Source organism: Oncorhynchus masou, chromosome 17, assembly GCF_036934945.1.
Source record: "Oncorhynchus masou masou isolate Uvic2021 chromosome 17, UVic_Omas_1.1, whole genome shotgun sequence".
NCBI classification, from domain to species: domain Eukaryota; kingdom Metazoa; phylum Chordata; class Actinopteri; order Salmoniformes; family Salmonidae; genus Oncorhynchus; species Oncorhynchus masou.
In genome coordinates, this window is record NC_088228.1 from 30,237,442 (window position 1) to 30,255,037 (window position 17,596).

The 17,596-nt window shown below is 42.9% G+C and overlaps 1 protein-coding gene across 1 annotated transcript in view; it reads left to right on the forward strand.

The window, feature by feature from the left end:
- Positions 1-2,939: 2,939 nt before the first annotated feature.
- LOC135558835 (arf-GAP with GTPase, ANK repeat and PH domain-containing protein 3-like) overlaps positions 2,940-17,596 on the forward strand; it is a 242,799-nt gene continuing 228,142 nt past the window's right edge. Inside the window, exon 1 of the mRNA XM_064993002.1 lies at positions 2,940-3,778. Within this exon, the coding sequence (XP_064849074.1) occupies positions 3,409-3,778 (370 nt within the window). The 5' untranslated portion in view covers positions 2,940-3,408. The remainder of the gene's footprint in view (positions 3,779-17,596) is intronic.

The following is a 17,596-nucleotide window of genomic DNA, read 5'->3' on the forward strand; positions in this document are numbered from 1 at the left end:
GGGCCTGTAGGACCTGCCTGGTTGATTTAGATGTCAAGTAAGAAGAGCAATGTATTTACCCTCTTCCCATTTTAGCAACCATGGCAGCTTGCTATCTAGGGTTACGCCAAGCAGACCGGTCTCATAGACTATTTCAGACTGGTCTCATAGACTAGACATAACATAATAAGTGTAAATCTGGGACACTCAAATTAGTATGATATAGTATGTTACGTTAGCAACTTTCCTACTACTTACTACTTTTTAGCTACTTTGCAACTACTTAGCATGTTAGCTAAACCTTCCCCTAACCCTGACCTTAATCCTTTAACCTAACTCCTAACTTTAATCCTAACCTTAACTCTTTTAGCAGACCCTTAAATTAATCCTAACCTTATTCCTTTTAGCTAACCCTTCAATGAACCCTAACCTTAACCCTTTTAGCTAACCCTTCCCCTAAACCTAAACCTAACCTTAACCCTTTAACCAAACTCCTAACTTTAACTCTAACCTTAACCCCTAGAGCTAGCTAACATTAGCGTTAGCCACCTAGCCACATAGCTAACATCATACGTTTAGCAAATTCATAAAATATTTTACGTTTTGCAAATTTGTAACATAATGTACGATTTGCAACTCGTAGCATATCATATGAAATGGATGATGGACATCCAGAAATTAATACATACCATACAAAATGTAAAATATCATACAGGCTAAATGGATATCTCGGAGTTACGTACAGAATAATGTGAAATGCTCTATTGTATTACTCAGTAATAGATCAAGATGAGGTTTAGGGTTGAGTGGTGAGTGATTTGTCCACAAAAATTATTATTTTAGTGTTTGAGATATTTAACACCAGTCTATTGCTAGCTACCCATTCTAAAACTGACTAGAGCGCTATGTTAAGGGTGTCGGTTATTTATTTTACTATCGTAGCTGACATGTATAAGGTTAAGTCATCAGCGTACATAGACACACAGGCTTTATTCAGGGTCAGGGGAAGGTCATTATAAAAACTGAAAACAATAATGGCCCAAGCTGGCTGCCCTGCCGTACACCACACTCAAGAGAATTTGCATTAGAGAGGTTTCCATTAAAGAAAACCCATTGTGTTCTATTAGATCGGTAACCCTCAATCCATGATAAGGCAGAGGATGTAAATCTATAACAACTGTGCTACGCACCGGTAACAGGCTGATTGGTTGGCTGTTTGAACCATTAAAGGGTGCTATTCTTGGGCAGCGTTATGACCTTTGCCCCCCTCCAGGCCTGAAGGCACACAGCGTCTTCTAGGCTTAAATTGAAGATGTGGCAAACAGGAGTCGCAATTATATTCGACTACCAAGAAATGTACCATCCACATTGTTGGTACAAGAATGCTTGTCCTTATTTAAAGATAGAAAAAAAAAATCCCCGCTTCCACACCAACTTTGTGGAACTCAAAGCTACAGTGCTTATCTTTCATTATTTGGTCCGTTATGCATGAATATGAAGGCTCGGCTTTTGTTGTTTGCTAATCTTGTCAACAAAAAAAGTATTAAAGTGGTTTGCAATATCAAAGGGTTTTGTTACTAAAAAGCCATATTTTTTTGCCTAGAATTTCATTTAAAGTACTTCAGAGCAATTTACTATCGTTCTTTATATAATTTATCTTTATTCCATGGTATACGTTCTTCTTATTTTTGTTAAGTTTAGTGATGTGATTTCTCAGTTTACTGTATGTTTGCCAATCTGCTGTGTTGTCAGACTTATTTGCTATCCCCTTTGCCTCATCCCTCTCAGCCATACAGTTTTTCAATTCATCATCTATCCATGGGGATTTTTCAGCTATAGCAGTCAGTTTCTTGATTTATTGTCATGTATTCTTTCTCCAGACTCTCACACCACCCCACACCACCCCACAACACAACACTCCACCCCACAACACACCACCCCACTGCAGAATGGGTGTTTTACAGACAGACCAGTAGATTTCTCTTTCTCTTCCCTTGGAGTGAATTCTAACTAAGGATACCTAAAGTCTCATAGGCCTATACCATTGTTCATTTGATTGAAGCTTCCTTTCTCATGTGATGTACTACTCTAGTTGTTGTAGCCTATACAGTAAGTGAAGCCAATGTGTTTAAAAAAAAATATATATATTACTTTTATTTAACCTTTATTTAGCCAATGTGGGTTGGGAGTATCCAATGGTATGTTTTGTATTTATTGTAATGGAATATATCTCTCTGTAAAGCTGGTTAGTGTGTTTTGCTAGTCATATCTATACATATTCGGAGATCAGCCATGTTACCTTTCAGAAGGCTCCTTTTCAACTGAATTTGCTGAAGAGTGTTCTGTATGTTTAAAAAAAAAACTTTAACACTGCTCACATAACTTCCTTAGAGAATCATGATTAGTTTTGTCCTTTCAGGGATAAGCATTAGAGGAAGGGACCCTCAGAGAATAGTCTGAACTCAATATATGAAAGCAGAAATTGTCTAAATGTCACATTTGGTTGTATGTTATATAGGTCAAAATAGTGTTGATTGTTTGGTACGTCTGACAAGATTTCCCTTATGGTATTGTGTCAAATTAAAGGATGAAAAATGTGGAAGACACACAAAGATGATAACAACATTGTTTTTTTAGGTAAACTATAAGAGAGGAGACGCCAGAACAACTGGCAGCCGAGTGCATAATGTGCGTGTGTGTGGCCTATTGCGGAGGTGGTGCAAGGGAATATAGAAATATAGTATCCAACATAAAATGTATTAGAGTCATTTTTCCCCCCTTATCATCCCAATGATTTGGTTGCGTAACTGTCAGGTAGGCTAGGTTCTAAAAAATTATGAGCACGTTGCTTTATTCTTCCTCCACATAAGCATCCAATCAAAGACCATCCTCCCCCATCTCAAGTAGACTACAATTACGTGATGGGTGACGTTACAAAATGCGGAGGAGGGCGCTGGGCAGGGACCACTTGGACCAAAGAGGACTCGACGTGATTTAATTTCAACGCAGAAACAACGGATTCAGTAGGCAGTGGACCCGGGCGTCTTGCCGAAGCCAAGCCCATTGTCTGCTTTTGACAGAGCAGCCAAGGAAAACCGTTCGATTAAATCACTAAAAGGGAGCGGATAGCCACGAAAAGGAGTATCTAGTGGTAGGCAGGCATTGCGGTTTGTGTTTTACAGAAAAGGGCAGGACACGGCCAAAGCGCTTAGTACATAGCTTATAACGGAAAATGAACCACGTCAAGTTTTAATAATATGAGTAAGAACCGCGTTGTGTTGCAATTGGCGACCAATTGATGCGTCTGTGCCGTCTCGTTTTCAGACCACTAGTTCCCGCGGACTCCTTTTGATCACATCATTTTGAAATTGTTACGTCGGGTCTATTCATTTATTTTCCTATTCTAAATAGTTACTTGTTCAAACCAAGATGAATTTCCAATCGGGGTCGGTGTCCGGTATCTCGCAGCAGTCCCAACCGGCCATGTCCACCCCAGGCACGGTCCCAGCGCCCGTTCCGGTACCAGTACCCCAGTCCATCCCGTCTCAGTTCGGATCAGGATCATCCGGAGGCTCAGGGCAGGGTCAGTTCGGTTCGGGAACAGTATCGGGCCAGGCTTCCCAGGCCGGCCAACAAGGCAACCAGCAGTTTGTTTTGTCCAACTCGGCAGCCATCCGGGCTGAGATCCATCGGTTCGAATCGGTCCACCCGAACATTTACTCAATCTACGACCTGATCGAACGCATTGATGACCTGGCCCTCCAGAACCAGATACGAGAACATGTGATCTCTATTGAAGGTGAGCAGCAGGGGAAGCATATATTGTCACAAGTACTCGCAGTCACCCCTAGTATTGTCGGTCATCTCCATGATGGCCAATAGCAACATTGTCGCCATGGAGGTAGCCTACAACTCTTTCTTTGGTGACCAGTCTCACGTTCTGATACAGGCAGATGCATTATTATATTTGGATTTGATATGCCTGATTTGTTCTCTTGTCATTAGTGGGGAATATAAAAATGTTGCTCCTGAACCAGAACAGTGTTGAACGACCATTTCCTTTGCATTTATTTTGTATTGCTTCTCAGCACAACACAGAATATGCCTTAGTTGTGACATATAGTAGGCCGACACAGAGACATAGATGTCACAATTGACACAATAACAAGTCACCAAACAACACTTACAGAATGAGAATAACCGCAGAAAGCATATATGTGTGGATACTTGCTGTACATTGAAATCTGAGTTCAATAGCCTACAGATTTGCGTAATGACTCCTCACTGCCAGCAGCACACACTAATTCTCAAACACACAGTAAGGGCACCTATTTCTTAGCATGCCACTCAAACCATTATACTCCACATCCCCTGTGATATAGGGGTTTTGATTCAGTCCAACACTATAAACTGTGCTGAGACTTAAAGAGATATAGGGATTATGACAACTCGCGTACACAAAGATCTAATGGACGTTTCCACCACCACCTCTATCCATTTTCTAAATGTTTGAATTAGTCTCAATTGGCTTAAATCTTCATTTGGATTTAGAAACTAATTTGCACATTCGTGTTTAAGGATTTAAGATAAAGAGCTGGTCTTAGTGGCGGTAAAGGCTTATGCCAACAACAAGGGTTTACCAACATATTTTGTTTCTTGCATAGGAGACTGAAAGTAGCCACAGAGTTCAAATCAGAGGGACTGGTTGTGTGTGTTTGTGTGTGGTAATAGTACCTGTAACATGACATAGGTCAAGGGTCAAAGTCATTGTAAAAAAAATAAGAGGAACTGAACAAACCTATGATTCGGACCAGGCCCAAATCCCTGACACTCTGAGGATGAACAGGCGGCATTATAGAGGCTGGCATGCGGGACACCTGATGAGACTACAGTATCAGTCAAAAGTTTGGACACACCTACTCATTCCAGGGTTTGTTTTTCCTTATTTTTACTATTTTCTACATTGTATAATAGTAGTGAAGACATGAAATAAAGAACTATGAAATAACACATATGGAATCATGTAGTATCCAGAAAAATGTTAAACAAATCCAAATATATTTTATATTTGAGATTCATCAAAGTAGCCACCCTTTGCTTTGATGACAGCTTTGCACACTCTTGGCATTCTCTCAACCAGCTTCACCTAGAATGCCTTTCCACATATGCTGAGCACTTGTTGGCTGCTTTTCCTTCACTCTGCAGTCCAACTCATTCCAAACCATCTCAATTGGGTTGAGGTCGGTGATTGTGGAAGCCAGGTCATCTGATGCAGTACTCCATCACTCTCCTTGGTGAAATAGCCCTAACACAGCCTGGAGGTGTGTTGGGTCATTGTCCTATTGAAAAACAAATGATAGTCCCACTAAGCGCAAACCAGATGGGATGGCATATTGCTACAGAATGCTGTGGTAGCAATGCTGGTTAAATGTGCCTTGAATTCTTAATAAATCACAGGCAGTGTCACCAGCAAATCAGCCCCACACCATCACACCTCCTCCATGCTTCACGGTGGAAACCACACATGCGGCGATCATCCGTTCACCTACTCTGTGTCTCATAGAGACACGGCGGTTGGAACCAAAAATCTCACATTTGGACACATCAGACCAAATGACAGATTTCCACCAGTCTAATGTCCTTTGCTCATGTTTCTCTGCCCAAGCAAGTCTCTTCTTATTATTGGTGTCCTTTAGTAGTGGTTTCTTTGCAGAAATTCGACCATGAACATCTGATTCACGCAGTCTCCTTTGAACAGTTGATGTGTCCGTTCATTGAATTTTGTGAAGCTCTAATGAACTTATTCTCTGCAGCAGAGGTAACTCTGTCTTCCTTTCCTGTGGCGGTCCTCATGAGAGCTAGTTTCACCATATTTCTTGATGGTTTTTGTGACTGCTCTTGAAGAATCTTTGACTGACCTTCATGTCTTAAAGTAATGATGTACTGTCGTTTCTCTTTTCTTATTTGAGCTGTTCTTTCCATGATATGGCACTTGGTGTTTTATCAAATAGAGCTATCTTCTGTATGACACCCCTACTGTACCTTGTCACAGCAGAACTGATTGGCTCAAACACATTAAGAAAGAAATTCCACACATTAACTTTTAACAAGGCACACCTGTTAATTGAAATGCATTGGTGACTGCCTCATGAAGCTGGCTGAGAGAATGTCAAGAGTGTGTAAAGCTGTCATCAAGGAAAAGGGTGGCTACTTTGATGAATCTCAAATATAAAATATATTTTGATTTGTTTAACACCTTTTTGGTTACTACATGATTCCATGTGTTATTTCATAGTTTTGATGTCTTCACTATTATTCTGCAAAAAATTAACAAAAACCCTTGAATGAGTAGTTGTGTCAACTTTTACTGGTACTGTACATATCCCAACTAGAAGCCAAGGATTACAGTCAACATGCTCACTGAGCTAAAGGCTCGAGCTGCCGCTTTCAAGGAGTGGGACACTAATCCGGACACTTATAAGAAATCCCGCTAAGCTCTCTGATTTAACCATCAAATAGGCAAAGCGTCAATACAGGACCAAGATGAAATCCTACTGCACTGGCTCTGACGCTCGTCAGTTTGCAATCCCTGCAACATCATCACAGATTACAAAGGGAAACCCAGCTGAGAGCCTACCAGATGAGCTAAATTACTTCTATGCTAAATTCAAGGCAAGCAACACTGAACCATGTATGAGAGCACCAGCTGTTCCGGATGACTGTGTCATCACACTTTCTATGTAAGTAAGACCTGTAAACAGGTTGACATTCACAAGGCCGCAGGGCCAGATGGATTACCATGACATGTACTCTGAGCATTTGCTGACAGCTGGCAAGTGTCTTCACTGACATTTTCAACCTCTCCCAGACCACCTAGAATACTGACATGTTTCAAGCAGACAACCATAGTCCCTGTGCCCAAGAATGCCAAGGTAACCTGTTAAATGACTATTGCCCTGCAGCACTCACATTTGTAGCCATGAAATCTTTTGAAAGACTGGTCATTTCTCACCTCAACACGGTCATCCCAGACATCCTGGACCCACTCCAATTCACATACCGCACCAACAGATCCACAGATGATGCAATCTCTATTGCTTTCCACATTGCCCTTTACCACCTGGATAAAATGAACACCTACGTGAGAATGCTGTTCATTGACTGCAGCTCAGAGTTCAACACCAGTGCCCTCCAATATATTCACTAAATTAACGATCCTGGGATTAAACACCCACCTCTGTAACTGGATTCTGGACTTCCTGACAGGCCGCCCGTAGGTGGTGAGGGTAGGCAACAACACATTCGCCATGCTGACCTTCAACACGAGGGCTTCTCAGGGGTGTGTGCTTAGTCCCCTCCTGTACTCTCTGTTCATCACGACTGCGTGACTGCAGACGACTCCAACACCATCATTTAAGTTTGCTGACGACACAATGTTGGTAGGCCTGATGACGATGAGACGCCCTACAGGGAGGAGGTCAGAGACCTGGCAGTGTGGTGCCAGTACAACAACCTCTGCCTCAACGTCAGCAAGACAAAGGAGCTAATCATGGATTACAGGAAACTGACTGCCGAGCACGCCCCCATTCACGTCGACGGGGCTGTAGTGGAGTGGGCCGAGAGCTTCATATTCCTCGCTAAGGACCTCTCATGGTCCAAATACCCCAGCATAGTCGTGAAGAGGGCACAACAACCCCTCTGTCCCCTCAGGAGGCTGAAAAGATTTGGCATGGGCCCTCAGATCCTCAAGTTCTACAGCTGCACCATTGAGAGCATCTTGACTGGCTGCATCACCCCTTGGTATGGCAACAGCTTGGCATCCGACCGCAATACGCTATACAGAGTAGTGTGTACATCACTGGGGCAAAGCTCCCTGTCATCCAGGACCTCTATACCAGGCAGTGTCAGAAGGCCCTAAAAATTGTCAGACTCCACACGCCCAAGTCATAGACTGTTCTATCGTACGGCAAGCGCTAACGCTCCTGAACAGCTTCTACCATCAAGCCATAAGACTGCTGAACAGTAAATCAAATGGCTATCCAAACTATTTGCACTGACTCCCTTTTTTGCACTGACTCTCTTGCACTGGCTCTATGCACAGTCAGTAGTCTCTACTGACAAATACTACACTGACACTTCAACACACACACACACACTAACACACACACACACACTACAAACGCTCACACATGCATATTGACACCACACACACACAGACACTCTTTCACACACGCTGCTGCTACTATTTTTTTAATCTATCCTGATTGGCTAGTCACTTTCACCGCTAACTACATCAAATCCATGTTATTAGTCACATGCGCCAAATACAACAGATAAAATCAAAGTTTATTTGTCACGTGTGCCAACTACAACAGGTGTAGTAGACCTTACAGTGAAATGCTTACTTACAGGCTCTAACCAATAGTGCAAAAAAGGTATTAGGTGAACAATAGGTAAGTAAAGAAATAAAACAACAGTAAAAAGACAGGCTATAAAAGTAGCGAGGATACATACAGACACCAGTTAGTCAGGCTGAGGTAGTATGTACATGTAGATATGGTTAAAGTGACTATGCATATATGATGAACAGAGAGTAGCAGCAGTGTAAAAAGAGGGGTTGTTGGGGGGGCACACAATGCAAATAGTCCGGGTAGCCATTTGATTACCTGTTCAGGAGTCTTATGGCTTGGGAATAAAAACTGTTGAGAAGCCTTTTTGTCCTAGACTTGGCACTCCGGAACCGCTTGCCATGCTGTAGTAGAGAGAACAGTCTATGACTGGGGTGGCTGGGGTCTTTGACACTTTTTAGGGCCTTCCTCTGTCACCGCCTGGTGTAGAGGTCCTGGATGGCAGGCAGCTTAGCCCCAGTGATGTACTGGGCCATATGCACTACTCTCTGTAGTGCCTTGCAGTCAGAGGCCGAGCAATTGCCGTACCAGGCAGTGATGCTCTCGATGTTGCAGCTGTAGAACCTTTTGAGGATCTCAGGACCCATACCAAATCTTTTTAGTTTTTCTGAGGGGGGAATAGGCTTTGTTCTGCTCTCTTCATGACTGTCTTGGTGTGTTTGGACCATTCTAGTTTGTTGTTGATGTTCACACCAAGGAACTTGAAGCTCTCAACCTGCTCCACTATAGCCCCGTTGATGAGAATGGGCGTGTGCTCGATCCTCCTTTTCCTGTAGTCCACAATCATCTCCTTAGTCTTGGTTACGTTGAGGGATAGGTTGTTATTCTGGCACCACCCGGTCAGGTCTTTGACCTCCACCGACAACGACGAGACAGCCTATAGGGAGATCAGGCCTACCACTGTGTCGTCTGCAAACGTCATGATGGTGTTGGTGTCGTGCCTGGCCATGCAGTCGTGGGTGAACAGGGAGTACAGGAGAGGACTGAGCACGCACCCAGGTGGAGCTCCAGTGTTGAGGATCAGCGTGGCAGATGTGTTGCTATCTATCCTCACCACCTGGGGGTGGCCCGTCAGGAAGTCCAGGGTCCAGTTGCAGAGGGAGGTGTTTAGTCCCAGGATCCTTAGCTTACCATGAGAAAGCCACAGGTTCAATTTCACAGAGAAATCATTTTCCCATACCTCAGACAGTGCAGCATATCAATACATTGGAGCAATGCTATTATTCACAGGTATAAAACTTATCAACAAAGCAGTAAGAGAACCGGTAGAATCAATTGGGTTGTTTGACAGAAATCAATATCTGTACCATTATGCTAGACTTGCTAGAGTGACACTCACTGTTGTATGGTTTTGATTACTATTGAGTAGAGCTGCAGTTATATTAGATTTGATCTTTGGATTAGACTGGGTACGCTGTGTATTGTCACTAACCATAACCTTGTTTCCATCGGCTTCAACTTCCAAGTTACATGGACAAACACTTCTTTATTCCCTATTTAAATGTCAATTACCAAATTTTTCTTGAGAAACTGAGAAACTGCTTCAGTGTCAGTTCAGTAGCAACTGTACTCAGGCGTGAACCACTAGTGTATGAGACGTGTTCCCTTGGCGTGGGTGTAACCGGTGTGAAATGGCAAGCTAGTTAGCAGTGGATGCTAGTAGCATTTCAATCGGTGACGTCACTCGCTCAGACCTGGAACTAGTTGTTTCCCTTGCTCTGCAAGTGCCACGGCTTTTGTGGAGCGATGGGTAACGATGCTTCTTGACTGACTGACTTATCGACGTGTTCAGAAGGCCCCTAGTTCGAGGGCCAAGGAGAAGGATGTAAATAACACTGTTACATTGATGCTGTTGACCCAGATTGCTAAACTTTTGCATGCCCAGCTGCTGGGGTTGCTGTGGAGAAGGTCAAATGGGGTGAGTGTAACCAATGTGAAATGGCTAGCTAGTTAGCGGTGCGCGCTAGTAGCGTTTCAATCGGTGATGTCACTCGCTCTTAGACCTTGAAGTAGTTGTTTCCCTTACTTTGTGGGAGGCAGTTGTTGATGTTTTTAGAGGGTCCCTGGTTCGAGCCCAGGTTGGGGCAAGGAGAGGGACCGACGCAACACTGTTACATTGGTATATGATGAGATATAACAACCGGTGCCACGTACCATCATAACATTCACCTTGGTTGACACAGCAGTGTTGTTTCAGTGAATGTGGTTGGTCCTCTAGTACTTGTCATGGATGTGGCAAGATAAAACCTGTGACTTGTGAAGTCACAGCTTGGGTAGCGCCTCCTTTTAGGCTTTGAGGAATAGCACCGACTTGGTTTGATACAAATGGTGACATAATTTTCTCCATGAAGGCAAGGCTTTATGCAATGGCTTGATAGGGTAACACTAGATCCTTTTATGTCGCCCTCTTACAAAATGCAGCGCATTTGCTTTAATGAGATTTGAGCCGTTTTCTGGTTCACTGCCTAGTCGTAGTGTGTGACACGAATTAGTATCTATTTTCCTTCTAAAACCGGATAGTTTTGAGCATCTTCAATTATACAAAAAAAAGTTATTTGTTTTGAGCTGAGAGACAGTTAATAGTGTGGTTGTGTACCTTTATGACAACGTTGAGTGCCCCAAGAACAATGCTCGTCTATGACTACTTTTTGTCAGCAAGCTCCCCATTTTTTAAGATGCATTCGTCTTTGACATACCATGTGTTTTAGCATTCTAATGTACCCGGGAGTGCTGTAATGTCCCCATTTGCAGAAAGCTTTAACAGGAGAAATTAGTGTAGTTGACAGAATTCACCTGTACGGTAGAACTGCACATTCCCCTTCAATCTTGCATCATTGCTGAGTCTCTGTTGCTAAGAAACCACTGGCTCTCATGCCTTCATTTGAAAGTACTAGAGAGAATAAAAATTCTACCACCCTCAGAAAAAAGGCAGCCTCCTTTTTAACATATCTTCTTTGTGAATTGAGGTTTTCACCTAGTGGAAAACACCGTTTCTAAATAATTATTGGAGACCGATCGTACGGAGTAGTAAAAGTACTAGGTGATGTTTCTCTTGTCACCACTCCCTTTGCAGTAGTGGTTGATATTCCATGCACTAGTCGGTCTCAGTGAGCAAATTTACTGCAATCACAAGAACCGAGACAAAGGTGCAGCAGGAGATCGCGTGTGCGTTTTTTTGGAGAAGCGCGTTAAGGGGAAGAACACAACATTACCCTCTCCAACCTGCTCCAAACTCCAACCTGTGTGTGTGTTTGTCTGCTCAGAGGGGTTAGGATCAAAGCAGGAGATGAATTTGGGTCCGTTTGATTGTCATGCATAATGACCGCTAAGACCAATGGCTCATTGTCCCTGGCAGTAATACAGAAGGACCAGAGCGATAATCATGTGCAGTCAACTGTTACCCAAATCTAAAAAGAAGCTGAATCTGATCAGTCGGTCATTAAAATATCCTCTGTTTGACTTCTGGGCCTTGTTTCTTATCCAATTAGAAGAAGAGATGACTTATTCATTGTTTTAATGTATCTTTAATGAACTGATTGTTATGCGTACTATGCTAATATACAGCTGATAATCATCAGGCAAGAGATGATATTACATCCCCTCTGTATAATTGATTTGTTTTAAAAGCGAGGGGGACACCGGCCAGAGTTAAGACTTTCACCTCAGGTGTGAATGAGATTTTTCTAGGTCAAAGGCTGGGAAGAGAGGCTTGTTATTTTTGAAACGGTAGTATCGTTCACACCTCGTAACCTCAATGGAATTACCAGTAGTCAGGATTCTAATCAGGGTATGCTTGCTTTAGAAAGGAAAAAGCACTTTTGTGTTAGCTGTGAAAAGTGTGAAACTAACATCCAGATTGTTGAGATACAGAAGCAGCTCCTCACAGATTGTTATCTCTAATGTGATTTCAGTGTTTATTTTTAGACAGTCATTCCAACGAGGGCCGGGGTAGTGTTCCATTAATAAGACCGCATGCCTTGGGAATATTGCTAGTTTCTTTTGTTTCCCCCGGTTTCATTTGGCGACGGCTGTTCTAATTGCGACCCTCATTTGTGTTTCATCTTACCTTCTACATTCATACTAAACTGTAAAGTTCTCTTGAGGTTGCCCTGCTTTCTTATAGTAAAGAATCTCAGGTTTTCAATTGTCTTGTATTTGAGGTATGTCCAACGATGATGTTGTAGTCGACGGTTGTAGAGTAAAAACCAAACAACCATGAAACAGCAGTTTTTTTACAATAGCATATAGTGCATTCGGAAAGTATTCAGACCCCTTGACTTTTCCCTCATTTTGTTAGGTTACAGCCTTATTCTAAAATATTCTCCATACAATACCCCATAATGACAAAGCGAAAACAAGTTTAGACATTTTTGCGAATGTATAAAAAATGTAAAAGAGAAATACCTTTATTTAACATGTATTCAGACCCTTTGATATTTTTTTTTTTTAACCTTTATTTAACTAGGCAAGTCAGTTAAGAACAAATTCTTATTTTCAATGAAGGCCTAGGAACAGTGGGTTAACTGCCTGTTCAGGGGCAGAACGACAGATTTATTAGCTCGGGGGTTTGAACTTGCAACCTTCCAGTTACTAGTCCAACACTCTAACCACTAGGCTACCCTGCCACCCCAGACTCAAAGTTGAGCTCAGGTGCATCATTTCCATTGATCATCCTTGATGTTTCTACAACTTAATTGGAGTCCACCTGTGGCAAATTCAATTGATTGGACATGATTTGGAAAGCCACACACCGGTCTATATAAGGTCCCACAGTTGACAGTTCATGTCAGAGAAAAAAATCAAGCCATGAGGTCAAAGGAAATGCCCATAGAGCGTTGAGACAGGATTGTGTCGAGGCACAGATCTGGGGAAGGGTACAAAAACATTTCTGTAGCATTGAAGGTCCCCAAGAACATAGTAGCCTCCATCATTCTTAAATGGAAGAAGTTTGGAACCACCAAGACTCCTCCTAGAGCTGGCCGTCTGGCTAAACTGAGCAATCAGGGGAGAAGGGCCTTGGTCAGGGAGGTGACCAAGAACCTGATGGTCACTCTGACAGAGCTCCAGAGTTTGTCTGTGGAGATGGGAGAAACTTCCAGAAGAACAATTACCTCTGGTGAAGTGCTGCAATCAGGACTTTATGGTAGAGTGGCCATAAAGTCCTCAGTAAAAGACACATGACCGCCCACTTGGAGTTTGCCAAAAGGCACCTAAAGACTCTCAGACCATGAGAAACAAGATTCTCTGCTCTGATGAAACCAAGAGTGAACTCTTTGGCCTGAGTGCCAAGCATCACATCTGGAGGAAACCTGGCACCATCACTACAGTGAAGCATGATGTTGGGAACATCATGCTGTGGGGATGTTTTTCAGGTGCAGGGACTGGGAGACCAGTCAGGATGGAGGGAAAGAAGAATGGAACAAAGTAGAGAGAACCTTGATGAAAACCTGCTCCAGAGTGTTCAGGACCTCCGACTGGGGCGAAGGTTCACCTTCCAACAGGACAACAACCCTAAGCACACAACCAAGACAACACAGGAGTGGCTTCGGGACTAGTCTCTGAATGTTCTTGAGTGGCCCAGTCAGAGCCCAGACACAAACCCGATCGAACATCTCTGGAGAGACCTGAAAATAGCTGCGCAGCGACGCTCCCCATCCCACCTGACAGAGTTTGAGAGGATCTGCAGAGAAGAATGGGAGAAACTCACCAAATACAAGTCATTATGTGGTATTGTGTGTAGATTGATGGAGCCTCACGCAATCCATTTTAGAATAAGGCTGTAATGTAATAAAATGTGGGAAAAGTGAAGGGGCCTGAATACTTTCCGAATGCACTGTATGTTCATTGTTCTTTTACTATTCATGAACCTTCATTTGTGTTTGTAACTGGCATTGGCTCTAAGAGAATCATCCACACACTAACCCAGGCATCCAATGTTAAAGAAAGGGCAAGTGGCCTTACCTCCTGAACCCACAACGGCGCAAGTAGGGATGCAGAATGGGGATCTCAGGCATGGGCTAACAAGCCTGCACTCACTTCAATTTTGAGTCGAGCACAATGGTACATTGTGCACAGAAATGCCAGTTCAGAGGACACAGAGAAATGCAGAGGAGACACACATAGAGCGGGAGAGGGAGCGATAGGGAGAAGACACAGGGGAGCCCAGCCTGCTGCCAGAGTGTGGCACATGACATAAGTTGTCCTCTGGCACAAGCAGCCTGCCCATACACTATGCATCTCTCCAAGTCAATTACCAGACTGAACGTAGCGCCTCTACAGGCCCGCAAGAACCTAGTGACAACATTGCGTCTCTCCCTCTTTTTGCAATGGAAAAAAGTCATTGATTTCTCCTCACAGCCATTATGTTGAAATGAGACTGAAATGACAGTAATTGCAGTCCTGCTCAGTGATGTCGATCATTTTAAGTGGCGTTATGGCAATTACTATTTGCATTGTCAATGCTCTCAGGGTGATGCTGACACCGCCTATCAGGCTGATAGTTAAAACGAACATTAAAGGCTGTAAGGCCTACTCCTCTAGATTTCTTTTCTCCTGGGGTAGTATGGACAAAGTGGTTTGTGTATGCCAACCAAGGCACCTGTTTCTCTTCTCAACTTATTTTGTACATGCAATTAACCTCCAGTCACCCCCCACCACCACACACACTCACATTGATGAGCGGAGATTGAAGTTACCGAGTGTTTGGTGCACAGAAGCTCAGCTAGGCGGTGGGTCGATTTATTGTGGAGGCTAGTATAAGTTGTGGTGGTAGTGAACTGGTTTGCCTTGAAACTGGTGGGATATAACATCCACAGGTATCGATCACTATTGAGCATCCTTGTCAAAGACAAGGCACTGCTGCTACTATAGTTTATAAAGCCCAGTATATTTCAGTTTTTCATCACAGAACCAGTCATTTACTAGAGAGCAGAGTGAAAGTCAGTCAACCCCACCACCTGCATCTCTTATGAAGTGTTTTAATGTGGAATGTTGTGTTTATGGGGAAGTTGGAAGACTGTTTACTGGCTGTAGATCTGTACCTAAGTAAAGCCGGGTGTATAAACACACGTGACTGAGACGCTAGTACGCCCTGGAATGAACCCGCAGCTTGTTGGATTTCTTATGTATTCAACCACTGAGAGAAGCATAAACTGTAACAAATTTACAACGGTCACTTTTTTTTAGATTGTCAGTCAGACACATTGCTTGAAGTACAATCTTCACTTTTGTTTCTCTGACAGTTTCAACGATTTATCTTGACACCTACGGTTTTGAATTTCAAATGTGTTGTCATTGGGCAAATTGTGTCTCATTTTAAGGAAGAAGGGAATAAAATGCACATTGCACCTCAGCTGTTACTATAGCAGGGTTTCCCAAACTCATCGTAAACGCAGGGTTGCAGGTTTAGATTTTTGCCCTCTAGCACTACACAGCTGATTTCAAATAATCAACTCATCATCAAGCGTTCATAGTCCGAATCAGCTGTGTAGTGTTGGGACTTGGTGTCCTGAGGACTGAGTTTGGGAAACGCTGTAAGCTGGTAGGTTTATGCTCTATATCAGAGGTATTCAACTCTTACCTTACGAGGTCTGGAGCCTACTGGTTTTCTGTTCTACCTGATAATGAATTGTACCCACCTGCTGTCCCAGGTCTAAATCAGTCCCTGGTAATAGGGGAACAATGGGGGGGGGAAATGCAGTGGAACTGGCGTCGAGGTCCAGAGTTGAGTTTGAGGGCTCTAAAGTCTGGCTGCAAAGCTTCCTTTTTCATCAAAGCGATGTGCTGTAGGGCACGATATGCGATTGCAATTTTTCTTCACGAAATATTGAGATTTGACTTGCAATATACAGTAGATCAAAACACTTGGGTGAACTATTGGCGTCATTAACATAGAATGATTTACATGAACCCTTTACGCTTGTGTGAGTTGGCCTATATGAATAGGGATACATTGAAATGTTTCTTACAGATACAATAGGAAAGGCATGGTAGCAATTGAAAGGAACAGTTTGGAGATTATGGGAAACAATTTTTGACAAGTTGAGGGCACATCAGTTCACCCGACACAAGACTGAATCCCAACATGACATTGTTGGTGTTATGTGCATGTTTTACATTTTCTGTACTTCTCGCTGCATTTGTTGATGGCGAAATCTGAAAATACTCTTTTATACAGTCAGTAACATGATAAGAATATTCCTGGAAGATGTGGGGGAGGTGCAACAAAAGACAGAAACATGACATGGGTTTGAGAGGAGAGGACTAACTGGTGTCTCCAAGTGGCCTCACACCTCAAAAGTATGCATAGTTCCTAAGTCCTTTCAAATCACTTTTCAAACTAAAAAGAGTCTCCAAATATAAGGTGCTTCTTTTGAGCTCTCTCGGCTGTGCCGTTGGGGAACTAGAGCAAGCACACTTGTCGTTGTTTTATTTGGAACACGACCCTGCATCCCCGCCTTCACACAATTACTGTTGTTGTTTACACAATCCAAAAACGGTCCATTTTTTAAATAAATTGCAATCTGGGTCAGGTGGGCATCGTTTGAAAGCCTGTTCTACTGCCAACATAGCTAAGTTATAAAATACGATATTACAATGATCGGCTTTAACAATGAAATTCAGGGAAACAGATTATAATTTTGGTGTGTATAGAAAGGAGTGATGAGTGCATAGAGGTGTGTGTGTGTGTGTGTGTGTGTGTGTGTGTGTGTGTGTGTGTGTGTGTGTGTGTGCAGGAGATAATTTTCTTCACAATAGGCAAACGGGCTCATTCTGTTCAGAACAACCCCGGGTATGACACCATGTCATCTTGTAACTGTACATCAAACGGTGATCATAAACGTTGACAATGTCCACGACATGAGTTTTTGATATGGAAATACCAAGTGCACATTTGGACTCAGTGTTTGGCTTGCTTGTATGACATCAAAGCAGTATTTCCTATAATTCTCAATGTCTCATCTTTCAAAATATACAGTCCTCTTCATTTACAGCATTTCCAAACTCAAGACAACAAAACATTTGCTAAAGTTGCCCAATTAGCGGGAGGGATGGAGGCAACTTCTTGTCTTGCAAGGTGTTCAAGTTCAGAACGGCTGTTAGTCTATGTCCATACAGCGCTGTGAAGTGCAGAACCAGACAAACAGGCTCATTCTGTTCAGAACAACCCAGGGTGTGACGGCATGTCATCTTGTAACTGTACATCAAAA